This window comes from Lissotriton helveticus, chromosome 2_1, assembly GCF_964261635.1.
Source record: "Lissotriton helveticus chromosome 2_1, aLisHel1.1, whole genome shotgun sequence".
Lineage (NCBI taxonomy): Eukaryota > Metazoa > Chordata > Amphibia > Caudata > Salamandridae > Lissotriton > Lissotriton helveticus.
Genome location: NC_136059.1, coordinates 324,082,834 through 324,105,852, shown reverse-complemented (window position 1 = coordinate 324,105,852; position 23,019 = coordinate 324,082,834). Strand labels below are relative to the sequence as shown.

General features: G+C 45.1%; 1 protein-coding gene across 1 annotated transcript in view; it reads right to left on the bottom strand.

Moving 5' to 3' along the window:
• Positions 1 to 23,019, bottom strand: part of TARS1 (threonyl-tRNA synthetase 1) — a 174,481-nt gene that overhangs the window by 43,944 nt on the left and 107,518 nt on the right. Inside the window, exons 15-17 of the mRNA XM_078674916.1 lie at positions 22,445 to 22,545; positions 20,723 to 20,827; positions 19,074 to 19,146 (exon numbers count right to left, since the gene is read on the bottom strand). Of these exons, the coding sequence (XP_078531042.1) occupies positions 19,074 to 19,146; positions 20,723 to 20,827; positions 22,445 to 22,545 (279 nt within the window). The remainder of the gene's footprint in view (positions 1 to 19,073; positions 19,147 to 20,722; positions 20,828 to 22,444; positions 22,546 to 23,019) is intronic.

The window sequence follows — 23,019 nt, the reverse complement described above, 5'->3', positions numbered from 1 at the left end:
TTCTCCTTGTCCCACCACGTTATCGCCTGCATGCGTTACAACCACTAGATCTTCCCAACTTTCTGTAGCTTGTGACCATTGTTGTTGCAGCCATTCCTGGAATGGTCTCATGTGGAGCCGTATATTGGGGACCAGGTGTATGCAGGACACCATCAAACGCGTGATCTTGGTCGCTGTCCTCACTGTCAGAGCTCACCCCTTCTGGTAGTGGCGTGTCTCCTTTAGCAGGGGAAGTGATCTCTTGTCGCTGGGGAACACCTTGCTCTGTATTGTGTTAATCTGTGCACCTAGGAAGATCTTCACTTGCTCTGGCTTCTGGCTTCCATTGAGGACTTCCCCAATGGAATCCCAGGCTTGTCAGTGTTTTTGTGACCCGCTGTGCGTGTTCCTTGCATGTCCTGTGGGAACTTGCTTTTATTAGCCAGTCGTCGAGGTAAGGGTATACATGAATCCCTTCCCTCCGTAGCGAGACACTTGGTGAAGACCCTTGGTTCGGATTGTAGTCCAAAAGCTAGGGCTGTGAACTGGTAGTGTTCTTTGCTGATGGTAAATCTTAGTTAATGTTTGTGCTGCCTGTTCATGGGAATGTGTAGGTAGGCATCTTTGAGTTCTATGGTGGACAGGAAGTCTCCTTCCCTTATCTGAGGAATGACCTCTTGTAGGGATGTCATTTTGAATTTTTGTGTCTTTATGTATTGGTTTAGGAACCTTAGATCCAGGATGGGTCTAAGCATTTTGTCCACTTTTGGTACTAGGAAATAGTTTGAGTACACTCCCTTGTTTCTTTCTCTGAATGGAACTGGTTTGATGGCCTCCTTTTGAAGGAGTTCTTGTGCTTCCTCTAGGAGTAGCGCTAGTTCTTTTGCTGAGTGTGCCTTCCTTTTTGGTTTTCTGTTTGGTGGTTTCTTTCCCAGTTCTTTGCAGTATCCAAACTGTATGATGTTGAGTATCCATTTGTCCATGGTTATTTTCTTCCATTCCTGGAAGAAATGTTTTAGCCTGCCTCCGACTGGTGTTAAATGTTCGTTGAGATTTGGTTCGTGTAACCCTCTTTTGTTGACCTTGTTGTGCCCCACCCTCGGAGGGGACGTGTGGGTGGGCACACTTTGCGGGACGGAGTCACTTTGAGGTGGGTTGCTGGCCCCCTCTTCTTGTTTGCCCTTGTCCATTTGCCCTCCCACGAAAGGACTGGCCCCGAGGCTGGTACTGCCAGGTTTGGTTCTACTGGCCCTGTTGTGCTAGATTGTCGCCCTGGTAGGCCTGCTGGAATGTCTGGTGTGACGTTCCGGCTGGTTTCCCCCCTTCCGCTTGGTCTCCGTGTCGGGGCACCCCATCTCATTCCTCTGAACTGTAAGGCCCCCATGGACCTTGCAGTCTCATTTTCTTTCTTGAGCTGGGTGAGTTTTTCATTCACCGGTGCCCCGAACAGTGTTTCTCCATTGAAGGGAGTACTCAGAATGATGTTCTGTTCTTCTGGCTTGAAGCCTGAGATCCTCAGCCAGGCATGCCTTCTGTCTGTGACCCAGATCATCATAAGCCTGCTGGATGTGTCAGCCCCATCCAAGGCTGATTTCAGGCAGGAATTTGCTATATTTTTTTCCTTCCTCCACCAGGTGTGACGCTCTTTGTTGGTATTACTCAGGGAGGTGCTTGAGCAGCTGTCCCACCTCGTCCCAGTGTTGGTACTGGTGTCTGTTTAGTAGGACATTGGAGTTTGCAATGCGCCAGTGAACCGCTGCATTCCTCTCTATTTTCCTCGACTGTTAGGTCCATCCTCCTACTTTCTTTGTCTGGTGGTGGGCCTGAGGTTGTTGGCACGTTTGCCCTTTTCCTGGCTGTTGTCGCAATAATGGAGTCTGCCGTGACGGATCTCTGGATGTAGGGGGGGGGGGGGGGTTCTTAGAGGAGTGCTAGTATTTCTTCTCCATCCTAGGCGTGACAGACCTGCAGGTCGCTGGGTCTTTGAATGCCTCCCTCCCTTGGTCCAGGACTCTTGGGAGCATGGGGAGGAATTGACTCCTTGTTTGAGTGGGGAGCAGGGTCTCTAAAAGGAAGCATACCTTTGTTTTTTCTTCCGCCAGTTTGACTCCATAAGCCGTTGCCGCGTTCCTGATGACCATGTTGTAGACCCCAGTGTCATCTGGCGGCGAAGGCCTCGAGGGGTACGTCTCCACGGTCTCTTCTGGGCTTTCAGCGTCGAGGTCCTGCCACTCCAGGTCCTGTGCCATCGAGGATGGCGAGCCGAAACTCGTCCGCTGGTCATCGTCGCCTTCCTCTCCGTAGTATAGGCCCTCTTCCTTCAAGTGTTCCTGGGGCTCGAGAGTTTTCGGTGGCTCTTCCTCTTCTATTTCGACGATCGTCGGCGGTGGTTTCGACGGAATCGTGAACCTTTTCATTTTCTCGTCAAACTCTCTCTTCCTTTGCAGGATGTTATCCATTTCGGCCTCGACCCTTCTCTTCTTTCTCTCTATTTTGGCTGCCTGTTAGGCGTCTAAAGTATCGGCCAATTTCTTCGTCGACGTCGAAGCGGCCTTCGGGTCCTTCTCCTTTGAAGTCGAGCGGTCCTTTTCGGGGACGTGCTTTGACGACCGTGGCTTCTCGCCCGTTTTTGCCGTCTGAGAGTCCTTTTCAGAGGATCCGCTGGGCTGTTTGTCCTTGGATGCAGCTGCGGCAGTCGAGATTTTCGGCGCCGGTGTTCCCTTCGTGGGCTTAGACTCTGTTTTTCGAGAGTCCGACTCAGACTTTCGAGAGTCTGTCGGGGTTTAGGGGTTGACGTCTCTCCTATCTCTTTAGATGTTTTCTTATCGGTCTCTACGACCGTGTAGTCATCTGGTCTCTTGGCGATGTTGTCCTCCTCGTCGCTGGAGAGGCCCAGGTCCTGAAGCAACAGAGATTGGCCTTTGCCTTGCATGGTGTAGTTGGCTCTTTTCTGTCTCTCTCTAACCCTGAGAGTCTTCGGGGTGAAGACGGAGCAGGCGTTGCAATCCTTGCTCTCGTGGTCGACCGGTAGGCAGAGGTAGCAGACCGGTTGCTGGTCCTTCTGCGCGTATTAGTGGTGGCAGTTACGGCAGAATTTAAAAGGTGTTTTGTCCATTCCTGCGCTCAGGGGGCCCCCTGTGTGTGCATTCTCCGTTGGACGTCGAAGTTCTCTTTCTTCTTCGTCGTCCCGGCTCAGTGATCTTCTTCCTCGGTGTCTTCTCCAATCTTTTCCGTGTAGAATTCGTCTTTTACCTCTTCTTTCCTCCAAAAACTTTGGAGCCTCTCGTGACGATCCAGACCCAACAGCGGAAAAAAGAATCTGAAGATGGTGCCCAAAGGCGGGAGCTTCCGCAGGAAGCGTGTCGACGTCACAGGAAGTACACCACAAGGTGGGACGTAGACGCCCACCTGGGCTACGAAAAAAAAGAAAAAAGAAAGGAAAGACTACGATTCCGGACCCAACCACTAGATCGCGGAATAATGCACAGCATAGTGAATCCAGAAAGATTCACGCTGCAAAACAATAGGTTGGAATGCTACCCTAGAGACTGCCTCTGGTTTAAGTATGCATTCCTAACATCACTTTTTCTGTGCTTCAGACAAACCTTTCCTACCCAATGCTTTACCATGCAATTAGTTACATACCTGTAAGAATTGTTTTGAAGCTTGGAACTTGTATACATTTACATGCTCTACATTATTGTCCCATCTAGTGTCTGGGCCTGGAAACATTTTACAAAATAAACAAAGTTCTATTTGTACATTGATAACAGACAGACTAGTATGATTTCCTATAATGTCAACCATAAGTCCACAATGTTTTGTATATGCTAGCAAGAGTCAGATTTTATTTCTGCTCTATAGTTTTCTGATATGCGTGTACATATTAATAATGTCAAAGTCAATTTAAAATAAATGTTTTCTTTTTTGTGCACTTGTCTTTCGGGCTTAGCGGTGGATGGGTTAACTGGGCATCAGAATCCCTTTCAGAGGGCCACAGGGCAACCAGGAGTTACTGAGCCCAGCTGGGGTGACTGAGGATTCTTACTCCTGATGTCCCGGGGCTCGCCCTCCTATGGATCCTACTCAACTGGGCCAAGCACTCCTTCTGCACCTGACTCGCAGTTATGTAGCTTTGGACGGAAAGGCAAGGCTTCTTGTGGTGGGGGTATAGTTTGGCAAATAAGACTCATAATTCAACGTGCAAGTCGGCACGATCAATAAATCAATGTCCAGTCAAATACTTGTTTTTATATAAAAAAAGAAGCATTGTAATGCCAACTCTACATGCCCACGGTAAACGACATTTACAAGCAATAACACAGGTTGTCAGGTCACTCCCTGTCCTACTAATTTTAGGGCAAAGTGTTTGATGTTATTCTCCATTCACTGATGACCACAGAGGGAATGTAAACTATTAGGCCATACTCAAGAGTTCTCCCCACTGACTCCTTTTGGAAGTTCTGTACCAAGAGTCTATGGGGTCGCAGTACCGATGGTAGTATATGTCCCCTGGGGTCCCAAAAGCCCAGTTCCGGACTTACCTGCTTCGGGGTTATGGAACCCTTTAGTGAAGGGGCAAGGTCCTGCTCTGAATCCGCAAAGGCGGGCTTCACGCTGTCACACGCAGTAGCGTGCGGGAGGGGCAGTCTCTCTCCTACGAGCCACTCTACTTGCTGGTTCAAGTGATCTGAATTGTTACCGCACAAGTGATTGGACAGTAACTCATTTTTCCCTTAGCAGGGAGGTGGGGTTGATCTCCTTGCTCAGATATGGCTCCAGTGCTGGCTTTTGATCCTCGGGCTTCCTTTGGTGCAATTCAGAGAATGCAGGCTGGAGCCGCCTTGGTCACAGCGGCAGTTCTTCAGCCTGAAACCTTGGCTTCCGCGTCTCCGGAGGCCCCTTGAGGCATACGGGGTTGCCACTACGGCACTGGCAAGTCTGGTCACACTGACCTAGCATTGATGTTCACAGTGGCACTCTCTCTGGCACACAGGGCCACCCACCACAAGGTTGTGCAGGCCTGGCGCTCTCCGCACAGCCCTTGCTCCTCACTACTCTGCTCAGTCCACGGCACACGGGGGTCGTGGAAACAATCTAGAGCACAGGCTGCGGTACAATTGGTGCAAGAGCAAATTCTTCCCACCTTGAACAGGAAGTCCTCATGATAGGGCTTACCCCTGGAGCTCACTCCTTCGAACACTCTCCTCTTCCTCAAAAGGAACACTGGTCTTGGCGGATAGGCAGGCGCTGGAGCTCCAGGCCAGGTGCTCTTGGTTTCCCTGGGTGATGCCCCCTTACACAGCAATGAGACTAGTAGGCATGAGCAACCAGTCCTGGTCACAGGCATAAGTCTTACAGAGCTTCCCCTCCCACACAGTCCATCTGCCTGCTCTGCAGAAGACAAAGTTTGGGGTTCCAAACTCCCCTACTGCTAGTCCTTTTCCAGACACAAAGTGTAACATAGTGTCTGAGTCTTTGAAGTTTATGTTGAGGTTCTACTTCATTGAAATGGACATCTTCCCCCTTTCTTCTACCTCCCGAAGGAGGTCTGTCACAGCAAGCAAAACTTCAAAGTTGCTTAAAACACAACTAGATTCATGGGAATGACTAGAGTTCACATCTGGATGTCAGCCACAGTGATATGTGCAGCAAAAGGTTAATCCTGGGCTCCCTGACCTGCTCTTTATGATTACAATATCAGCCCCATCTCTCTCTTCCTAAGATGTGTCTTGGCCCGTTCCTTGTGATCCATCATTGAATTAAAAAGCCCTTTAAAATGTAAGTCTTGCTCTCCCCTCCTCATGTGTTCCTCCCAGCTAAAAGAAATGCATCAATACATAAATCTGTCTGTGGGGGATTCCTATACTCCTCATGTTTTCACCAGGCAGGCCTGGGTATTCCAAAATGGACGTAATAAACAAAAGGGGGAGGGAGAGGAGAAGTGGATTCTGTCTCCCCTAGAAATATGCATAAACAAAAGGAATCCACTGAACTGGGTTCGGTGATCCCTACAGTGGTGGGGAGCAACCAGTGTTGTTTAAATACCCCTCACACACCAAAAGGCCCCTTGGTGTCATGCTTCATCATCGGGGTCTTCGCAAACCTCTACGGAATGCGGCGTGCTGCGACTCACGACTACGTAGGAGCACTTATAAGTGAACTATGTGTTGGTGTGTGTGAGGGTGATATATTGTGAGTGGTGAGGTGAAAAAAATGAAAAATTAAAAAATACCTAGCTCGTGGGTTTCTAAAAAAATGTATTCAGTCCCCGGCTGGTATCGTTAAAAAGTGCAAGGGAGGTTGTCTTTACTAATTAGGGTAAGGTAACCTCACAAGTGCGTCGTCAACATGTTTCGGAGTAGAAAACTCCTACATGACAAGAATGTGCACTAGGTATCCTCACCTTACTCACATGGGTGTAGATGTAAAAGTGTGCTCTACAAAAATAAACCTAGGTGAAATGTACCTATCTGTTTTATTAAAGTTCGTTGCGCCCAATTGGCGATTTACTGAACCTGTGAATGAACAAAAAGGTCAAAATAAACCAAAATGTAGAACATATTCAAGAAAAGATGTGTAATTACACAGCAGGGTAACAAAGAACCAAAATGCGGTCCTAGGAAAGAAAAAGTAAAAATACGAACAAACACATAGACAGGGACACACATTAATCGTTTTTTGAAGATCATCATCTGGTTCCATACTATGGAAAAATGGAATTGAAGGCATGCTGTAAGGAAGTATGTAGCTTACTTATGATAACAGGTCTAGTAACCTCATGAGCCAGATGCGTGGTATTGGGGGTCTCCTGTCCTGCCCACTTTGGCAACCTATAAGGTGTTTAAGCAATCAGGTTTTAGGATCCGAGATAGTAGACCCAGATTTTGACAGAAAAACACCTCTGACATACACACACACTCACGGTTACAGCAGTGCCTGGTTGGCTTCCTCCCCTCAACGCGGCTCCGACGAAGTGTCGGTCCAGTAAGAGGTTTGCCCATTTTATAGTATCGCCACAATTAGTTGATTGCCCCTTAATTGAAAAAGGAAAATGCCCAAAGATGGATGTGGCCCTTAAGTTTATCCCGGTACTGCGCGGGTTGGCTGGGCGCGTCCAACAACAAACTGAGCGTACGCAGAGGAAAAACACTGTCCGCCGGCGCATGCGCACGGCGGTAGTGTCTGCGAAGGTGCCCGGCCCGAAAATGCGCGAGTAAGGTAACGCTGCTACCGTTGTTTTCCGATTGGATGCAGCGTGGGCCCCGTATGCATGTAGTTGCATCAGCGCATCCTAAATAAATAAAGAAAGGGATGATTTCAACATGCTCAAGTATAATCAGGGTCATTGATATCAAAAATTACAACCTATTTACGGGAGTGCATGAGGACTGAAGATGACAGTGAAAGGGACATTGTTCAATGGACTGAAGTTATTCATCGTGAGAGGGGACATTATTCACTAGGCTAAAGATATTTATGGTTGACAGACTTAAGTCCCTTTGTTAGCGTAATTGGCTCCATGGAATGGAGTCATTTAGCCCAGTTGTATCTGAGCCCAAGCGAAAGACCCATCTCTGTTCTTTCTCAAAAAGACCCCTTTCAGAGGGTAGTTGTTCAATAACTGTCCAATGTATCTCGTTCACACAGTGTTGTGCCTCAAGGAAATGTGATGCCATTTTTGTGGTCTGTTTTTTGCACCTTACATTACTTTTGTGTTCATTAATCCTAGTTTTGACAGCACGTGTGGTCATCCCCACATATTCCTTCCCACAAGGACATGTGATCAGATACACGACATTCCTGCTGTTACAGTTTGTGAAAAGCACGTTGATCCCAGTTTGTGCCATTTCTGAATTCGAGAGTGAGACTTTTTTCGGTGAGGTGACAGTTATTGCAGTTACCGCATGGGTGGTGCCCATGAAGACCTTGCAGTCTCGTTTGTTGGATCACCTGGGTACAGGGTCTGGTATGTACCAAGATATCCTTTAGGTTTCTTCCTCTCCTGTGGGCAAACAGGGGTTTTTCTAATTCTAGATTGCCGCTTGTCAGAATACGTCAATGTTTATTTACCAGTTTAGAGACCTGGTTTGAGACGGAACTGTACGTTGTCACACAGACTGTTCTGTTCTCTGTCACTTCTTTAGGAAGACTGTCTTCCAAAAGTGCTTCCCGATTATTGTTGCGGGCCCTTTTCATTGCCTGTTTTTTATTCTTTCCGGATATCTTCTTTGTTGCAGTTTCTTGCTCAGGTCTAGGGCTTGGGACTTGTATTTTCCCACATCACTACAGTTACGTCGTAGGCGTAGGAACTGCCCGTATGGTAGGTTCTCTCTTAGGTGACGTGGATGGAAACTGTCATATCTAAGGAGACAGTTCCTAGCTGTAGGTTTGAAATGTGTCTCAGTTTTCAAAAGCTGTGCTCCAAATGTTACAAAACCACCCATTCAACCCTGATTCCCAAATATTACTGAGCCTCGATGTGGAGAGCCTGTATACGAGCCTCCCACACGACGAAACTCTCCTCATAATTGAGGAAGTACTACACAGTAAACAATGGAACTATCACACCCCTCGTGTGGTAGTGATGGAATGTATCTCTATGGCCCTTACCAAAAATTTCTTCGAATATGAAGGAACCCTGTATCTACAACGCCACGGAACAAGCATGGGCAGCACTTTTGCGCCAAGTCTGGCCGGTCTCTATGTACACCACTTGGAGACCACCAAAATCCTGCACCCCAGTAACCCGTTAAGGAGAAGGATTCTCTCCTGGAGGCGCTATATCGATGACGTCTTGGTCATTTGGTCAGGGGATGGTCAGACTGTCATGGATTTCATGCAATGGATCAACAATCAGAACAATTTCCTGACATTTTCCCACCAGATGTCCAATGATTCCATGGTTTTCTTGGACCTGAACATTTACCATGAGGCAGGCTATTTGAAAACTGAGACACATTTCAAACCTACAGCTAGGAACTGTCTCCTTAGATATGACAGTTTCCATCCACGTCACCTAAGAGAGAACCTACCATACGGGCAGTTCCTACGCCTACGACGTAACTGTAGTGATGTGGGAAAATACAAGTCCCAAGCCCTAGACCTGAGCAAGAAACTGCAACAAAGAAGATATCCGGAAAGAATTATAAAACAGGCAATGAAAAGGGCCCGCAACAATAATCGGGAAGCACTTTTGGAAGACAGTCTTCCTAAAGAAGTGACAGAGAACAGAACAGTCTGTGTGACAACGTACAGTTCCGTCTCAAACCAGGTCTCTAAACTGGTAAATAAACATTGGCGTATTCTGACAAGCGGCAATCTAGAATTAGAAAAACCCGTTTGCCCACAGGAGAGGAAGAAACCTAAAGGATATCTTGGTACATACCAGACCCTGTACCCAGGTGATCCAACAAACGAGACTGCAAGGTCTTCATGGGCACCACCCATGCGGTAACTGCAATAACTGTCACCTCACCGAAGAAAGTCTCACTCTCGAATTCAGAAATGGCACAAAATAGGATCAATGTGCTTTCACAAACTGTAACAGCAGGAATGTCGTGTATCTGATCACATGTCCTTGTGGGAAGGAATATGTGGGGATGACCACACGTGCTGTCAAAACTAGGATTAATGAACACAAAAGTAATGTAAGGTGCAAAAAACAGACCACAAAAATGGCATCACATTTCCTTGAGGCACAACACTGTGTGAACGAGATACATTGGACAGTTATTGAACAACTACCCTCTGAAAGGGGTCTTTTTGAGAAAGAACAGAGATGGGTCTTTCGCTTGGGCTCAGATACAACTGGGCTAAATGACTCCATTCCATGGAGTCAATTACGCTAACAAAGGGACTTAAGTCTGTCAACCATAAATATCTTTAGCCTAGTGAATAATGTCCCCTCTCACGATGAATAACTTCAGTCCATTGAACAATGTCCCTTTCACTGTCATCTTCAGTCCTCATGCACTCCCGTAAATAGGTTGTAATTTTTGATATCAATGACCCTGATTATACTTGAGCATGTTGAAATCATCCCTTTCTTTATTTATTTAGGATGCGCTGATGCAACTACATGCATACGGGGCCCACGCTGCATCCAATCGGAAAACAACGGTAGCAGCGTTACCTTACTCGCGCATGCGCGAACTATTTCCATTTTCGGGCCGGGCACCTTCGCAGACACTACCACCGTGCGCATGCGCCGGCGGACAGTGTTTTTCCTCTGCGTACGCTCAGTTTGTTTTTGGACACGCCCAGCCATCCCGCGCAGTACCGGGATAAACTTAAGGGCCACATCCATCTTTGGGCATTTTCCTTTTTCAATTAAGGGGCAATCAACTAATTGTGGCGATACTATAAAATGGGCAAACCTCTTACTGGACCGACACTTCGTCGGAGCCGCGTTGAGGGGAGGAAGCCAACCAGGCACTGCTGTAACCGTGAGTGTGTGTGTATGTCAGAGGTGTTTTTCTGCCAAAATCTGGGTCTACTATCTCGGATCCTAAAACCTGATTGCTTAAACACCTTATAGGTTGCCAAAGTGGGCAGGACAGGAGACCCCCAATACCACGCATCTGGCTCATGAGGTTACTAGACCTGTTATCATAAATAAGCTACATACTTCCTTACAGCATGCCTTCAATTCCATTTTTCCATAGTATGGAACCAGATGATGATCTTCAAAAAATGATTAATGTGTGTCCCTGTCTATGTGTTTGTTCGTATTTTTACTTTTTCTTTCCTAGGACCGCATTTTGGTTCTTTGTTACCCTGCTGTGTAATTACACATCTTTTCTTGAATATGTTCTACATTTTGGTTTATTTTGACCTTTTTGTTCATTCACAGGTTCAGTAAATCGCCAATTAGGCGCAACGAACTTTAATAAAACAGATAGGTACATTTCACCTAGGTTTATTTTTGTAGAGCACACTTTTGCATCTACACCCATGTGAGTAAGGTGAGGATACCTAGTGCACATCCTTGTCATGAAGAAGGAGTTTTCTACTCCTAAACATGTTGACAACGCACTTGTGAGGTTACCTTACCCTAATTAGTAAAGACAACCTCCCTTGCACTTTTTAACAATACCAGCCGGGGACTGAATACATTTTTTTAGAAACTCACGAGCCAGGTATTTTTTAATTTTTCATTTTTTTCACCTCACCACTCACAATATATCACCCTCACACACACCAACACATAGTTCACTTATAAGTGCTCCTACGTAGTCGTGAGTCGCAGCACGCCGCATTCCGTAGAGGTTTGCGAAGACCCCGATGATGAAGCATGACACCAAGGGGCCTTTTGGTGTGTGAGGGGTATTTAAACAACACTGGTTGCTCCCCACCACTGTAGGGATCACCGAACCCAGTTTAGTGGATTCCTTTTGTTTATGCATATTCCAAAATGGAACCCAAGGTCCTCCATGCAATGTACAAGTGCAGGCAGTCAGTGTACATCCAGAGCACACGTGCAGCACAGCACAGCACTGTTATCCTATGTATTATGCCACCACTAGCATAACTACGTACAGCAAACACATTCAGCCTGAGAACATTGTTAAGTACTGCAGCCTTTCTGTATTGTATTTTCGAAAACACTCTGCTAGCATACACACATTTACCAGGTGTGCACTGTACCACACTTCACACCTTGTGTAGTGTACTTCTTGCGAGCACGCCTACACGCAGCACATGTTTCCATCACACACGCACTTCCTCATCTACCTGATGTATGCCAGGGGTGAGTTAAACACACAGCAGCTGAACTTTTAAAAAGATGAGTGAGCCTGCAGACCTCACTCCAGTGAGACATGGTAAAAGGGTCCTGTTCACTACTACTGGTCACTACACGGTATGCTGCCACCACCTTGTTTGTCCTGCTTAACTCTTGGTGAAGGTGGTAGCTTTCCAACAATAAGAAGGCCCCTCTTGGTCCACCAAGACCGCAGTCTGTGAGACAGCCTATGTCATGGCGCACACGGATGATCTGTGTTCACCTATGACAGAGAAATTAGCATCAGCACCACACACAAGCACGCGCGCCGCCTCCCGCGCAGAAGATGGAACAAAGTCATCGAACACCTCACCTCCGCCTTCACTACCACTCCACCCCCAATGATGCCAACAGCACGACAAGCAACCTCCACGGATGGATTACCAACTGTGCAGACACACTTGCACCCCTTTAGAAAGCTACAGGACAACACAACAAGAAAGCAAGCTGGTTCACCACGGCAATACGAGCGCTCCTGCCAAAGACTTGAAAGGTCATGGAGACCGCCCTCCTCGCCACCACTGACGACATCCGCGCCCATCAGGGCCAAATGGCAGCCCTCATCCACCTAGACCTGTCAGCAGCTTTCAACACCGTCTCCCACCGCACACTAGCCACCAGACTCCACGACACTGGCATCCGAGGAAAGGCCCTAGACTGGATATGCTCATTCCTCACAGAGAGCTAGACTCCCGCCCTGCCTCTCAGAACCAACAGGGACAAGATGCGGAGTACCCCAGGTATCCTCCCTCAGCCCCACCCTCCTCAACGTCTACATTTCCCCCCTCGCAACAATCGGCAGAAACCACAGGTTCAACATTGTCTCTTACTCCGATGACACCCAGCTCTTCCTCTCCCTCATCAAGGAACCCAACATCACCAGGCACAACTTCCAAGAAGGGATGAAAGCCGTCTCAACCAGGATGAAGAACAGCTGCCTGAAACTCAACTCAGAGAAAACAGAAGTCCTCATCCTTGGTTCCACCCCGTCAGCTTGGGACGACACCTGGTGGCCCCCTAGGACTCGGAAACCTACCCACCCCTACAGACCATGCACATAACCTGGGCCTCATATTGGACTCATCGCTCATGATGAACCGCCAGATCAATGCCGTCTCCTCTGCCTGCTTCAACACCCTCCGCATACTCTGTAAAACATTCAAATGGATCCCCTCCGAATCCAGAAAACCAGTCACACACGCCCTCATCACCAGTAGACTGGAAGACGGCAATGCCCTCTACGCTCGAATCAACAAAAAACTCCTATGTAAGCTCCAGACCATCCAGAACGCTGCAGCCAGACCAATCCTCAACATCCTCCGGCACAACCACACCACCCAACACCTCTGCGATCTCCACGGTCTCCCCGTAGAAAGAAGAAGAACATTCAAGCTGTTCATGCACGCATAGTAGGCCCTCCACAACATGGGACCACAATACCTCAACAACCGTCTCTACTGCCACACCTCCAAGAGAAACCTCAGTTAAGCCTACCTCTACCTAGCCACCGTCCCACGCTTCTATAGTTCTCCTAACTCGCAGCCAAGACCTGGAACGAACTCCCCCTCCACCTCCAGCAAAGCCCTACACTGCTCCTTTTCAGGAAAGACCTCAAGACTTGGCTCTTCAGATGACCCCCAACGGAGCTGCACTGACCTTTCCCGCCCCCCAGCGCCTTGAGACCCTAACGGGCGAGTAGTGTGCTTTACAAACCCCTGATTGATTAGTTTGATAGATTAGGGACCCAGACAACAGTACGGTTCAGCCCTCAGGTCTGGGGTACAGACTCTCACCATGTAGTGGACTTTTCCATCCTAACAATGTGAATCCAGAATAGTTTCAACCTGCAAAACTATTGTTACAGGTAAGTAACTTTAGATTCACATGTAATGCGCAGATTATATAGCACCATTCCTCTGTCCCACGGAGAAAGGAGTGAAATGTGAGTATGCCAAACGTGTTGCAAAAGAAACCGGCTGAGGCTTCCTTAATGCCTTCATGTCTTGCATGTAATACATGATCTCTCTCCTCAGACCAAAGCTTTTTCAGCAGATTTACTTTAAAGTGGAAAGGCAATGGTAACCGTACTGAATGACTGACATGAAAATTAGACACGACATTAGAAAGAAATGCAGGGGGTGTTTCCAAAACTACCTTATTTGAGGACAATGCTCTTGGAAAAGTTTAAGGTTTTATCTTATAAACCCTTCGTAATAAACTAAACAAAAATTAAAATGCTGTTTATACAGTTAAATGTATCATACTTGCTTTCTTCATTTATTCACAATGAGATGACATAAGACTCTAAGACAACGTTCAAGATGCAAGTTGTTTAGGAACTCTTTGTGGATGACAACTTATTTGCTCTTTTAAGAAATCTGGTGCTAACCGGAAAGAAAATAAATATTCCCTTTGTGCACACTGCGAAAGATAATAACATTTATGAGCGGCAAAAATGAGTTTACAGTCTAGTAAACATACAAAATAATGAGTTATGAACTTCTCCGGCATTTGTTGTGTTAAAAATGATATTCTTTTTCGCACAACTCGTGTTGCTTGCGTTTTACTTTCCTCAATAGTATACTTATATTTGTAGTACAGTAGCGTGTTAAAATTCTTACGCTACAGGAACCATACTGTCAGATTCATGCTCTTAGGTTCTACAGGAAAAAACATTGCTCCATTCATCAAGGGCAACAATGGAACACCAGCTATCTAGACATTTGCTTGGAAACACTTAAGAGTTGTGAGTACCAAGGTCCTCAAGACTATTGGGTGGGAGGAGCATAAGCACTTGTTGCCGAGTTGATTTATCAGTGACAAATGTATACAAATATTGCATACCTGCTCAGTGACCGTGTATTCCTGGAGGCCAGTTTTTTGCATTTTCTTTGTCTCGAAGGTTAAGCAGGTCAACTGTGTTGTGAGAATGTCTCTCGCCTTGATTTAGTTTTCATTTTTGAGAAATGCTGGGTGGCTACATTTCTTCACTTGTGGTGCATCACAAGAAAACTCAGTAGTTGTGTCGCACCGTGCCACGTATTGGTCTTTAAAATGAGTAGGTCTTTGTCTCTGTCTGTACATGTAAAACATTGCAGCATTGCGATCCATCTGCTACTGCACTGCTGGTCCTTTGAATTCTCGCCCTTCTGTCATTGCTGGTATGAGTTTGAACTTCGATATGCGTCATGAAGTTGGAGGATACGACGACCCGCGATAACCTTTGACTTAGGTGCCATTGAGGTGGAGATGCTAGTTATATATTTGGCTTTATATTGAGAAGCGTATGAAATTGAGGCCATTAAGACATACATACGACCAATATATATATAAAAATAAGCCACAGAGACGGATGCTTGCATCTTGATTTTTACTGATCTTGTGACGTGGTTAGTGGGCCACACCTCGATATTTGGGGTAGCTCTCCCTACACTCTATAGGCTTATAGACTGTATACTATAGCGGGATCAAATCACTGAACTTTATGATTTTGGACAAAGATAGTTGCCCTTTACCTGAAGTCCCCTGGGCAAGTGTGGGTGTGTAAATCTGGAAGAGGTCCTGAGGAAGGTGGCTTTGTACCACCGAAACGCGCGTCGACCAAGTGCGGAATCTCATACTGTGGTCTGAGATTTGTCTATGGGCAGATACTTTTCTGCTAATTAGATCTAGTCCCTTTACAGATTTTTGTTTGAATGAATGTGGTGAGGGTATGACTGTGTGAGAATGACTGATGAAGAGTGGTGCTATCCAGGGGTTATAGTTGCTTTATGACATGCAATGTGTTTTGTAATTTGGTTTTTATTATGTGTATATTTGATTGTTAAAAATGACTTCTCTTGTATGAATTAGTGATGAAATTTCATGCTCAAAATTTATGAATTGTTTATGAATTTGGTTATAAGGTAATATAAACCTTTATGAGAGAAGAAGGGAAAAAAAAGAAAAATAAATAAATTTTATATGAAAAGAATAAAAGAAAATCATGTGAAAAAAATAAAAAATATTTTCATAAAAAGGATAAAGGAATACTGTGTGTTTGTCACCCATGTTTCATTTGCATATATGTTAAAAAGTATATTAGAAATATATCTTTATTAACTTATTATGGTCAATGAGGGAAATGTGTTTTTCCCATGAGTTTGCCCATCACTATTCACAGATAAACGTTTTTGGCGCATCAACTTAAATAAACAGTCTCCCTTGCTAGACCATTTGGAAACGCTTCTGGCTTTGATAATGCAGCATCCTCAAGACCATCTGAGCCTTCCTCTTCGACTACACCCATTTATGCCACGTTGGTTCATTGCTTTGCACAACTCCCAGAGTGTTTTGGGACACAAGGTGATGTGCCCAAAGCTGCTTCTTTCGACTGTATTAGGTTTTGTTTTTTATGATCGAAGGGTAAAAATACATTGAAAACTAAGAGCCCGATTATGAGTTATCCCTATATTCTGACCCGTACATTAACCAGTTTACACAGGGATTGGAATTGAGATTTAAAAGGAATTTAAAGCATCTGGTAATTAACGGATGCAGTAAATACTTCAAGCTTTGTTCAATTTCGGCAGCTCAAACTGACCAAAATTTACCAGGGAAAATCTGTACTGTATTTACTGTACCATGCCGATTTTGGAGTGTTAAACATCAAACAAAATCTGCATATTATTCCTGAATAACTCATAATAGGTGCTATTTATCGCACCCAATAACAAACCCCTGAGTATCATTATTTACCAGGTGCGATAAATAGCACCTTTACTTGTAATCGGGCCCTAAGAGTTCATTATTAACTGCAAACATGTTGTGACAATTTGTACACAATTTAACTGGTGCATTCTCCACAGTCTACCACCCCAAGGCAGAACTGAATGGAGTAGTGTGAAAAAAATCACCCTGAAACCCTTACTCTTCAACCTGCACCTCCTTTAGTTAAAGCTAGGGTAAAATCTTGATGTAGGAAAGTGGGTTATCAGAAGGTGAAATAACACCACGATCACTAATAGCTGCAGAGCTTTCAGCAGGACAAACCAGACCGGTCAGGCTGATTCGCTAGTCATCAATATCAGCTTTACTCTCGTCTTCGAGTCGGTCTCCTCCGGGAGCTTTTCTGAAAAACTTTGCAGAAAGTTTCCAAACTTTGAAATCTTGGTTCTTGTTAGTTCCTTGGGGGGAAATAAGGGCCCAACAGAATAAACCACGGGTTCTGAGACTCTGGATTGCCAATTTCCTATGCACTTGTGCAGTTCAGCAAAATCCAGTTGCAATTGGTCAGCTGGGGTAGTCCTCTCTTGAACTTTTGCAGGTGACTTCTTCCAAGCCTTTGGTACCCGTTGCTGATCAGGGAGTCCAATCTTTTTCTTTTGAGTCAGGCACAGTCCTTTCTTGGTGGCGCATTATGAGTGCAGCAGGTGCAGTTTTACAGAGTGCATGCCTTCTGTAGTGCAGTCCAAGGGTCAGGAGGGCAGTCCGCCGTCTGATGTTCCAGGCAGTGATCTGAAGAGCTCCTGCACCTCTGACATATTTATCCTCCATTCTGGGCTTGCAGGCGGGAGGACACCCTAACTAATAGGAATAAAGCTGCCTCCCCCTGCTATGACCAATTCCTGTAAAGTGTGAAATATGTTTGACCCAAAATGCACATGCTCCCAAAAATCAAAATGAAGAAAATCTTTCCTTGGAGGGTGTGTGTGTGTGTGTGTGTCTGTGTAACCAACCAAGAGGTGGGGCTACCTACTGGCTACATTCCCCTTCAAGTCCCCCTCCTAATCTAATTAGGGGGGCTCCCATCTGGCTGGGGATCAAGGAAGTGGGGGCTGGCCTGGATCCCACGACATCTGTTCTCCTGCCTTTGAATTCCAGCAGATCTCCCCAGCCCTCTTCTTCTAACTGGCTTTTTCCAGGAAGCAAATCACTTCCTGTTTTATTTCAGTCCAGGGACTCTTCACACCCACTGTGAGAGCAGCTTGGGTCAGGCTTTCAAAGGCTGACTAATCAGAAGAGGCTGTTATAGGGCTGATTTAGGCAACTTCAGGATAATTCGTTCTAAAACTACTAGCAGATCTGACCACGGCAAGTTGTTGTATTTATTGTAAACATTAGTTTGACACCTTGAATGATATGTCTAACCAGTGCCAATCAAAAGTTAGAATTAATCAAGTTTAATAAAGCCTTCCCATGTTAGCCTATAGGGCTAGCAGCACTACAATAGGGAAAAATGACTCTGTCCCACCCATTTATAACAATGCACCCTACAGGGCCGGACTGGCCGTAGCAGGCACCGGGCAATCCCCTGGTGCGCCGCACGGGTGAGGGGCCGTTTTTGTTACAAGGCCGTTTTTGCATAGCTGCAAAATTGGCCCTGTAATAAAATCGGCCGAAAACTAGCCCTGGCAAGGAGCTCGGCGGCACCCACAACCACCGGAGGGGGGCCGGCCGAGTACTTTGCCACAGCCGGTTTTGGTTCCCAGTCCGGCCCTGGCACCCTACTTTTGGGGGCACTTAGGGCAGAACATAGGCTTGACCTTTAAGTCATAAAAAGGTAGTTTGGGACTTTAATTTGGACATAGCTTTATTTTAAAACAAGCCTGCAAGGAAGGCCTGGCTTTACAATAACACCAGAAACACACCAGTGCACACTTAAGGACATTAAGTCCACTGGGGTCTCTAAACCTATATGCCCTACTATATACTAGGGACTTACAGGTAGGTTGTCTTAGCCAATTAGAATTATAACAATGACCATATACCTGTAGAGGACATTGCACTAGCCCCGGGCCTGGTTAACAGAACCCGGGCACTTTCAGAGTCAGTAACCACCAGGATCATTCAAAAAAATGGGGGTGACAAGGAAAAAATAATGACATTCGTACACTAGATTTTACAATGCCAGCGTTAAGTGCAATTTTATTTGTAGCCTTCCTGCGTACTCGTTAGTCATCGGTATTGGCAAGATCATCAAGGGCGACTCTCAACTAGCAGCTCTGTTTCATTTCTCAAAACACCAGTGAGAAAAACGTCTGAAGATGGCAGATACATAGGCTTACAGTTGGAGTCCTAGTGAGTTATACTAGCTCTGCCTATGGTCAACATCCAAAACATAACTTTGAAGACTATTTCTAGACAGAGCTACTTACTGGCAGAATAACGTGCACCTGAATCAACAATAGATTCGGGATGAAAGAGCCTTGTTTCTTCCCCTTCAAACAGTGATACAACAGGGTGTAAATAATTTACTTCATACACAATAAGCCCACTTTCAGCCAAACAATACAATACAGTAGGGTGGTAGGAATTTTGGAAGGATTACCTTCTGAGCGTATTCATCACATGTTGGTCCAACTGGTACCACCATAACCTGCTGAGGAGACAGCCAAAGTGGCCTTCAGACAAAAAAAAAAAAGATATTCAAATAGTTGTTAAATTATGCATGAATTAAATCAGGCACAAACAACTATAAACTAAATCCCCCGAGTGTGAACACACATCAGGAGTACATGAAAACCTACCAGTCACCAGGGTTCAGTGTTACTGAAAAGGTATTCAACAACATTTACATATATATTTTTTTAATAAAGGAAGGAAATAGCCTCTGATAAAAATATGACAGCAGAACTGCCTAACGATGCCTGTGCCATTGTTTAGCAGAAACAACATAAATCGAAGCTAAACAAGCTCAAGAATATAGTGAAAAAACATTTATTCTACTTTACGAGTGCCTTTTTAGAGGTCAAACACCTTTATAACTGAACAGCCCCTCAAAGTAAGATCAACATTCGTTGAAGACTGGATTTTCTGAAAATGCCTTACTTTCACAATAAATTAGCAAATAAATAAGAATGATTTAGCTATGTAGAAAGTAGGCACAGACTGTATTACCGTGTGATAGTGAGAGCTGCATATAGCATATATAAAGCTATGTATTGAAAGTAACACTAGTGCATCCTTACAGAAAAATTATTAGATATTTTACACACAGTCCTATACTCTGCACCTTTATGTGGGGGCTTGTAAAATACCTTTCAAACATTCTCAGCCAGGAAAGTACTTTGGATCAGGGGCAGGTATGGGTGGTTGGAACTGTGCTGAACATTTCAAAAACATCCAGGGCAGTTGTGTTAGACTACCCACGATCATGTTGATGTTCCAGCCAGTGACAATTGCCAGAAAACAAAACCGCACACAGCAAGGCTAAAACATGAGAGCTGTACAGATCATGATTAAAAGGAACAAAACTTCTGAAGCTTGTAGTGCTTAACATTATTATAGGCTACCCTGAGAAAACATAGATTCAAAATCAACCTCCCACTTGGGATCAGTAAACAAATGTGGCTGGAGTGCTAGGAGACCGTGAGCCCTGGTACAGCCAGGCTGTGTAGCAGCTAATGAGCAAACAGAGATGTAAGAAGGAGGAGGTAAAGCCTTCCAGCAGACAGGAAAAAGAGGTTTAGCAAGGCTAAATTGTAGGAAGGGGGGAACCCGACTATAGTAAGGCAGAGTTGAATCCTGCAGGGAAAAGAGGGAGGAAAGGTTTAGGAAAGATCAGGTTTGGGGGAGACGGTGCAGGGTATAAGAAGACTAGGATGAAGCCTACAGGAAAGTTTGTAGAAGCATAGGTTTAAAAAACACCTTTGTGTAGTGGGGACAGGGGGAGTGGCAGCAGCACTACAGAAAGACTAAAGTGTAAGGGTATATATATATATATATTTTGTCTAGGTGAAGCCTGGGGAAGATAAAGGGTGGAAACAGGGATTTACGAAGATAGAGTTGTATGAAAGAACAAGCAGTGGTATAGGAAGTACAGGAGTCATGAAATCCACTGCATTGACATGTGAAGTGTCTCAGTGCCTACACAAGATCTAACCTCTTTAGTACCAAATGGCAAACCTCAGTTTTAAGAAGGAAAAGGCAACCAAATAACTCTTGCATGTTGACAATGAAGGAAAATCATGTGCTTACCATTTGCCTGCATAGTTTTCAGTCAATATAGCCATCATTCGCTCCACAGATCCAAGGATGGCACGGTGAATAATAACAGGCCTTTTCTTGTCCTCACTTTCAGGGCTGCAACAAACAAAAACATGCAGAACTTTACTTGACAAACTACTTGATAACATCATCCAGGCTAGCAGTACACTGTGTGGATTTACAAAAGAGATCATTGTTGAAAACATAGGACACAACCCTTTAAATCCAAATCACAAATGAAGATGCCCTTCACTAAAATGAAGGAACAGAGTTCTCCTGTGCAGAACACGTAAATTCATTAAATCTATGAAGCTAACATATTAAGTAATGAAAAACAAGTAATTTTATTCCAACGGCTAACAATAAAGAGAAGCAGGAGCTACATTTGGTAATGATCATATTGGAAGAAAGCAGTAGAGTAACTGGTATGGGAAGGAGCACCTGCTCGTGAGACCCCTTCTGCTGAATTTTTAAAACCAACACATTTTTGATATGTTGTGAACCAAATGCATAAGGGTCAGCTGAAAGGGTGCCCAAGACCAATTGAGGGCACTTGAAGAGTGGATGCTGCTCTCTGAAATCATGCTGGTTGTTTCTGAAAGTGCACCGAGAACCTGCAGAATTGAGGGAAAGGTCTGGAATCTGATGGAAGACATCTCTGACGGTTAATAAAAAAGTGTTCAAGGATTAAACAAATGTAGGGGCATTCTGATGGTCACAGAGCACACCCATGGATTTTAAGGGAAAGGTGGAGGTGTCCAGGGCTCAACAGCTAGATGTGCATAAGGGCGTACTGGAGTTTACTAGAGGGTAGGCTGAAGGCCTGCTGGGTTTACCAGATGCCATGCTAAGGAATTTAATAGTGGGCTGTGATGTCTGAAGGGAGCAGTATCTGACTTTCTGAGGGTCTTTTAAGTCTTTGGAGGCGTCTATGGCAATCTTTTGGAGGCTACTGGAAGCGAAAGGACCAGACAGACCACCCACCTCATATTTATAAATGACTGCCAAGCAGGCGGTTATTTATAAAGCGTTGGCTGTTACTGCTGTCACGGCGGTTCCTGTCAATGCTTCTTGCTGTTTGGTGCAGGGCTGTGTCAGCATGCTGCAACCCTACACCAAAAAGTATTCTGTTTTTATTTAAAAAAAAGAAAATCCTGTTTTGGGATTTTCTTTTTGAAAATAAAAAAATAATGCTCCCTCGCCATGGAAGTCAGCTTCCATGGCGGAGGCAGCATTATTTGGTTTTTACTGTCCCCCGCCGCCAGGATTTGCCTGATAGTACAAATATTACTACATGTCTGCCCATCCTGATAAGACCGATGGACATGTAGCCATTTCTTCAACAGCCCTAACTCCGTCAGGAAGGTCTGGCTATGGCAGTGACGGGGTAGTCGTTGCCAAAGTCAAACCTAAGGTCACCCACATTTAAATCAGGCAGGCAGACCTTCATGGTGGTGGTACGTATACTCCATCGTGATGATGTATACACATCGCCAACATAAGTTTTCAACACGTTTCAAGTCTTCTAAAGCTTTCCTACTATGGCAAAGAGAGAGAGAGAGTGTGTGTGTGTGTGTGTCTGTGTGTGTTTTAGAAAACATTTTACTAAATGTAAACAAAAACAAGAAGCACAGGAATCGCAAATAACGTTTAGGCATAATTGTGATCTTTTTCTGAACTGAATCTTTTGCCAAACATCAGAAGCTTTCTTACCTGACATAAGTAAGATTGAACCGGATTGGAAGCTGAAAATCTAGTTGAATTGTGGCACACTGGTGGTACCGGCCAATTGCGTCCTTAATCTGAATGTCAATCTGAAAAGTACAGCAGGAGAAATAGAATTATCACAAGCAATTGAAGAGAAAGAAACCATGAAATGCCACAAGATAGCCTCAATAAATGTACCTTACTACTCTGCAGTCAGGATAACATGAGACAATGGGAGGAAAAAGGAAAATGGGCAATAGTTGGAGGCTGAACATAAGATAATTGAAGGCTAATCCTCTGGAGGAAACTGAGCAGAAGTTTGAACAGCTTACTTAATACCAGGGAATGCTCACATCCGTGGTGTGGGATTCTCACAAAGTCTTAATTACAAGCCCTACATCAGCTTGACAATCATAGAAGGAGTCCACTATCCAGAGGGACTTTTTCCTCAAATACAAGCAACCCCATTTGAAACTCTTGCAAAAGAGTGAGGGTTGCTTAAATGCCTAAGATGAAGAAGTCACACAGTCATCCAACATAAAATAATAAGTGGCAAAATTGGGTTTATCTATGGGTGATAT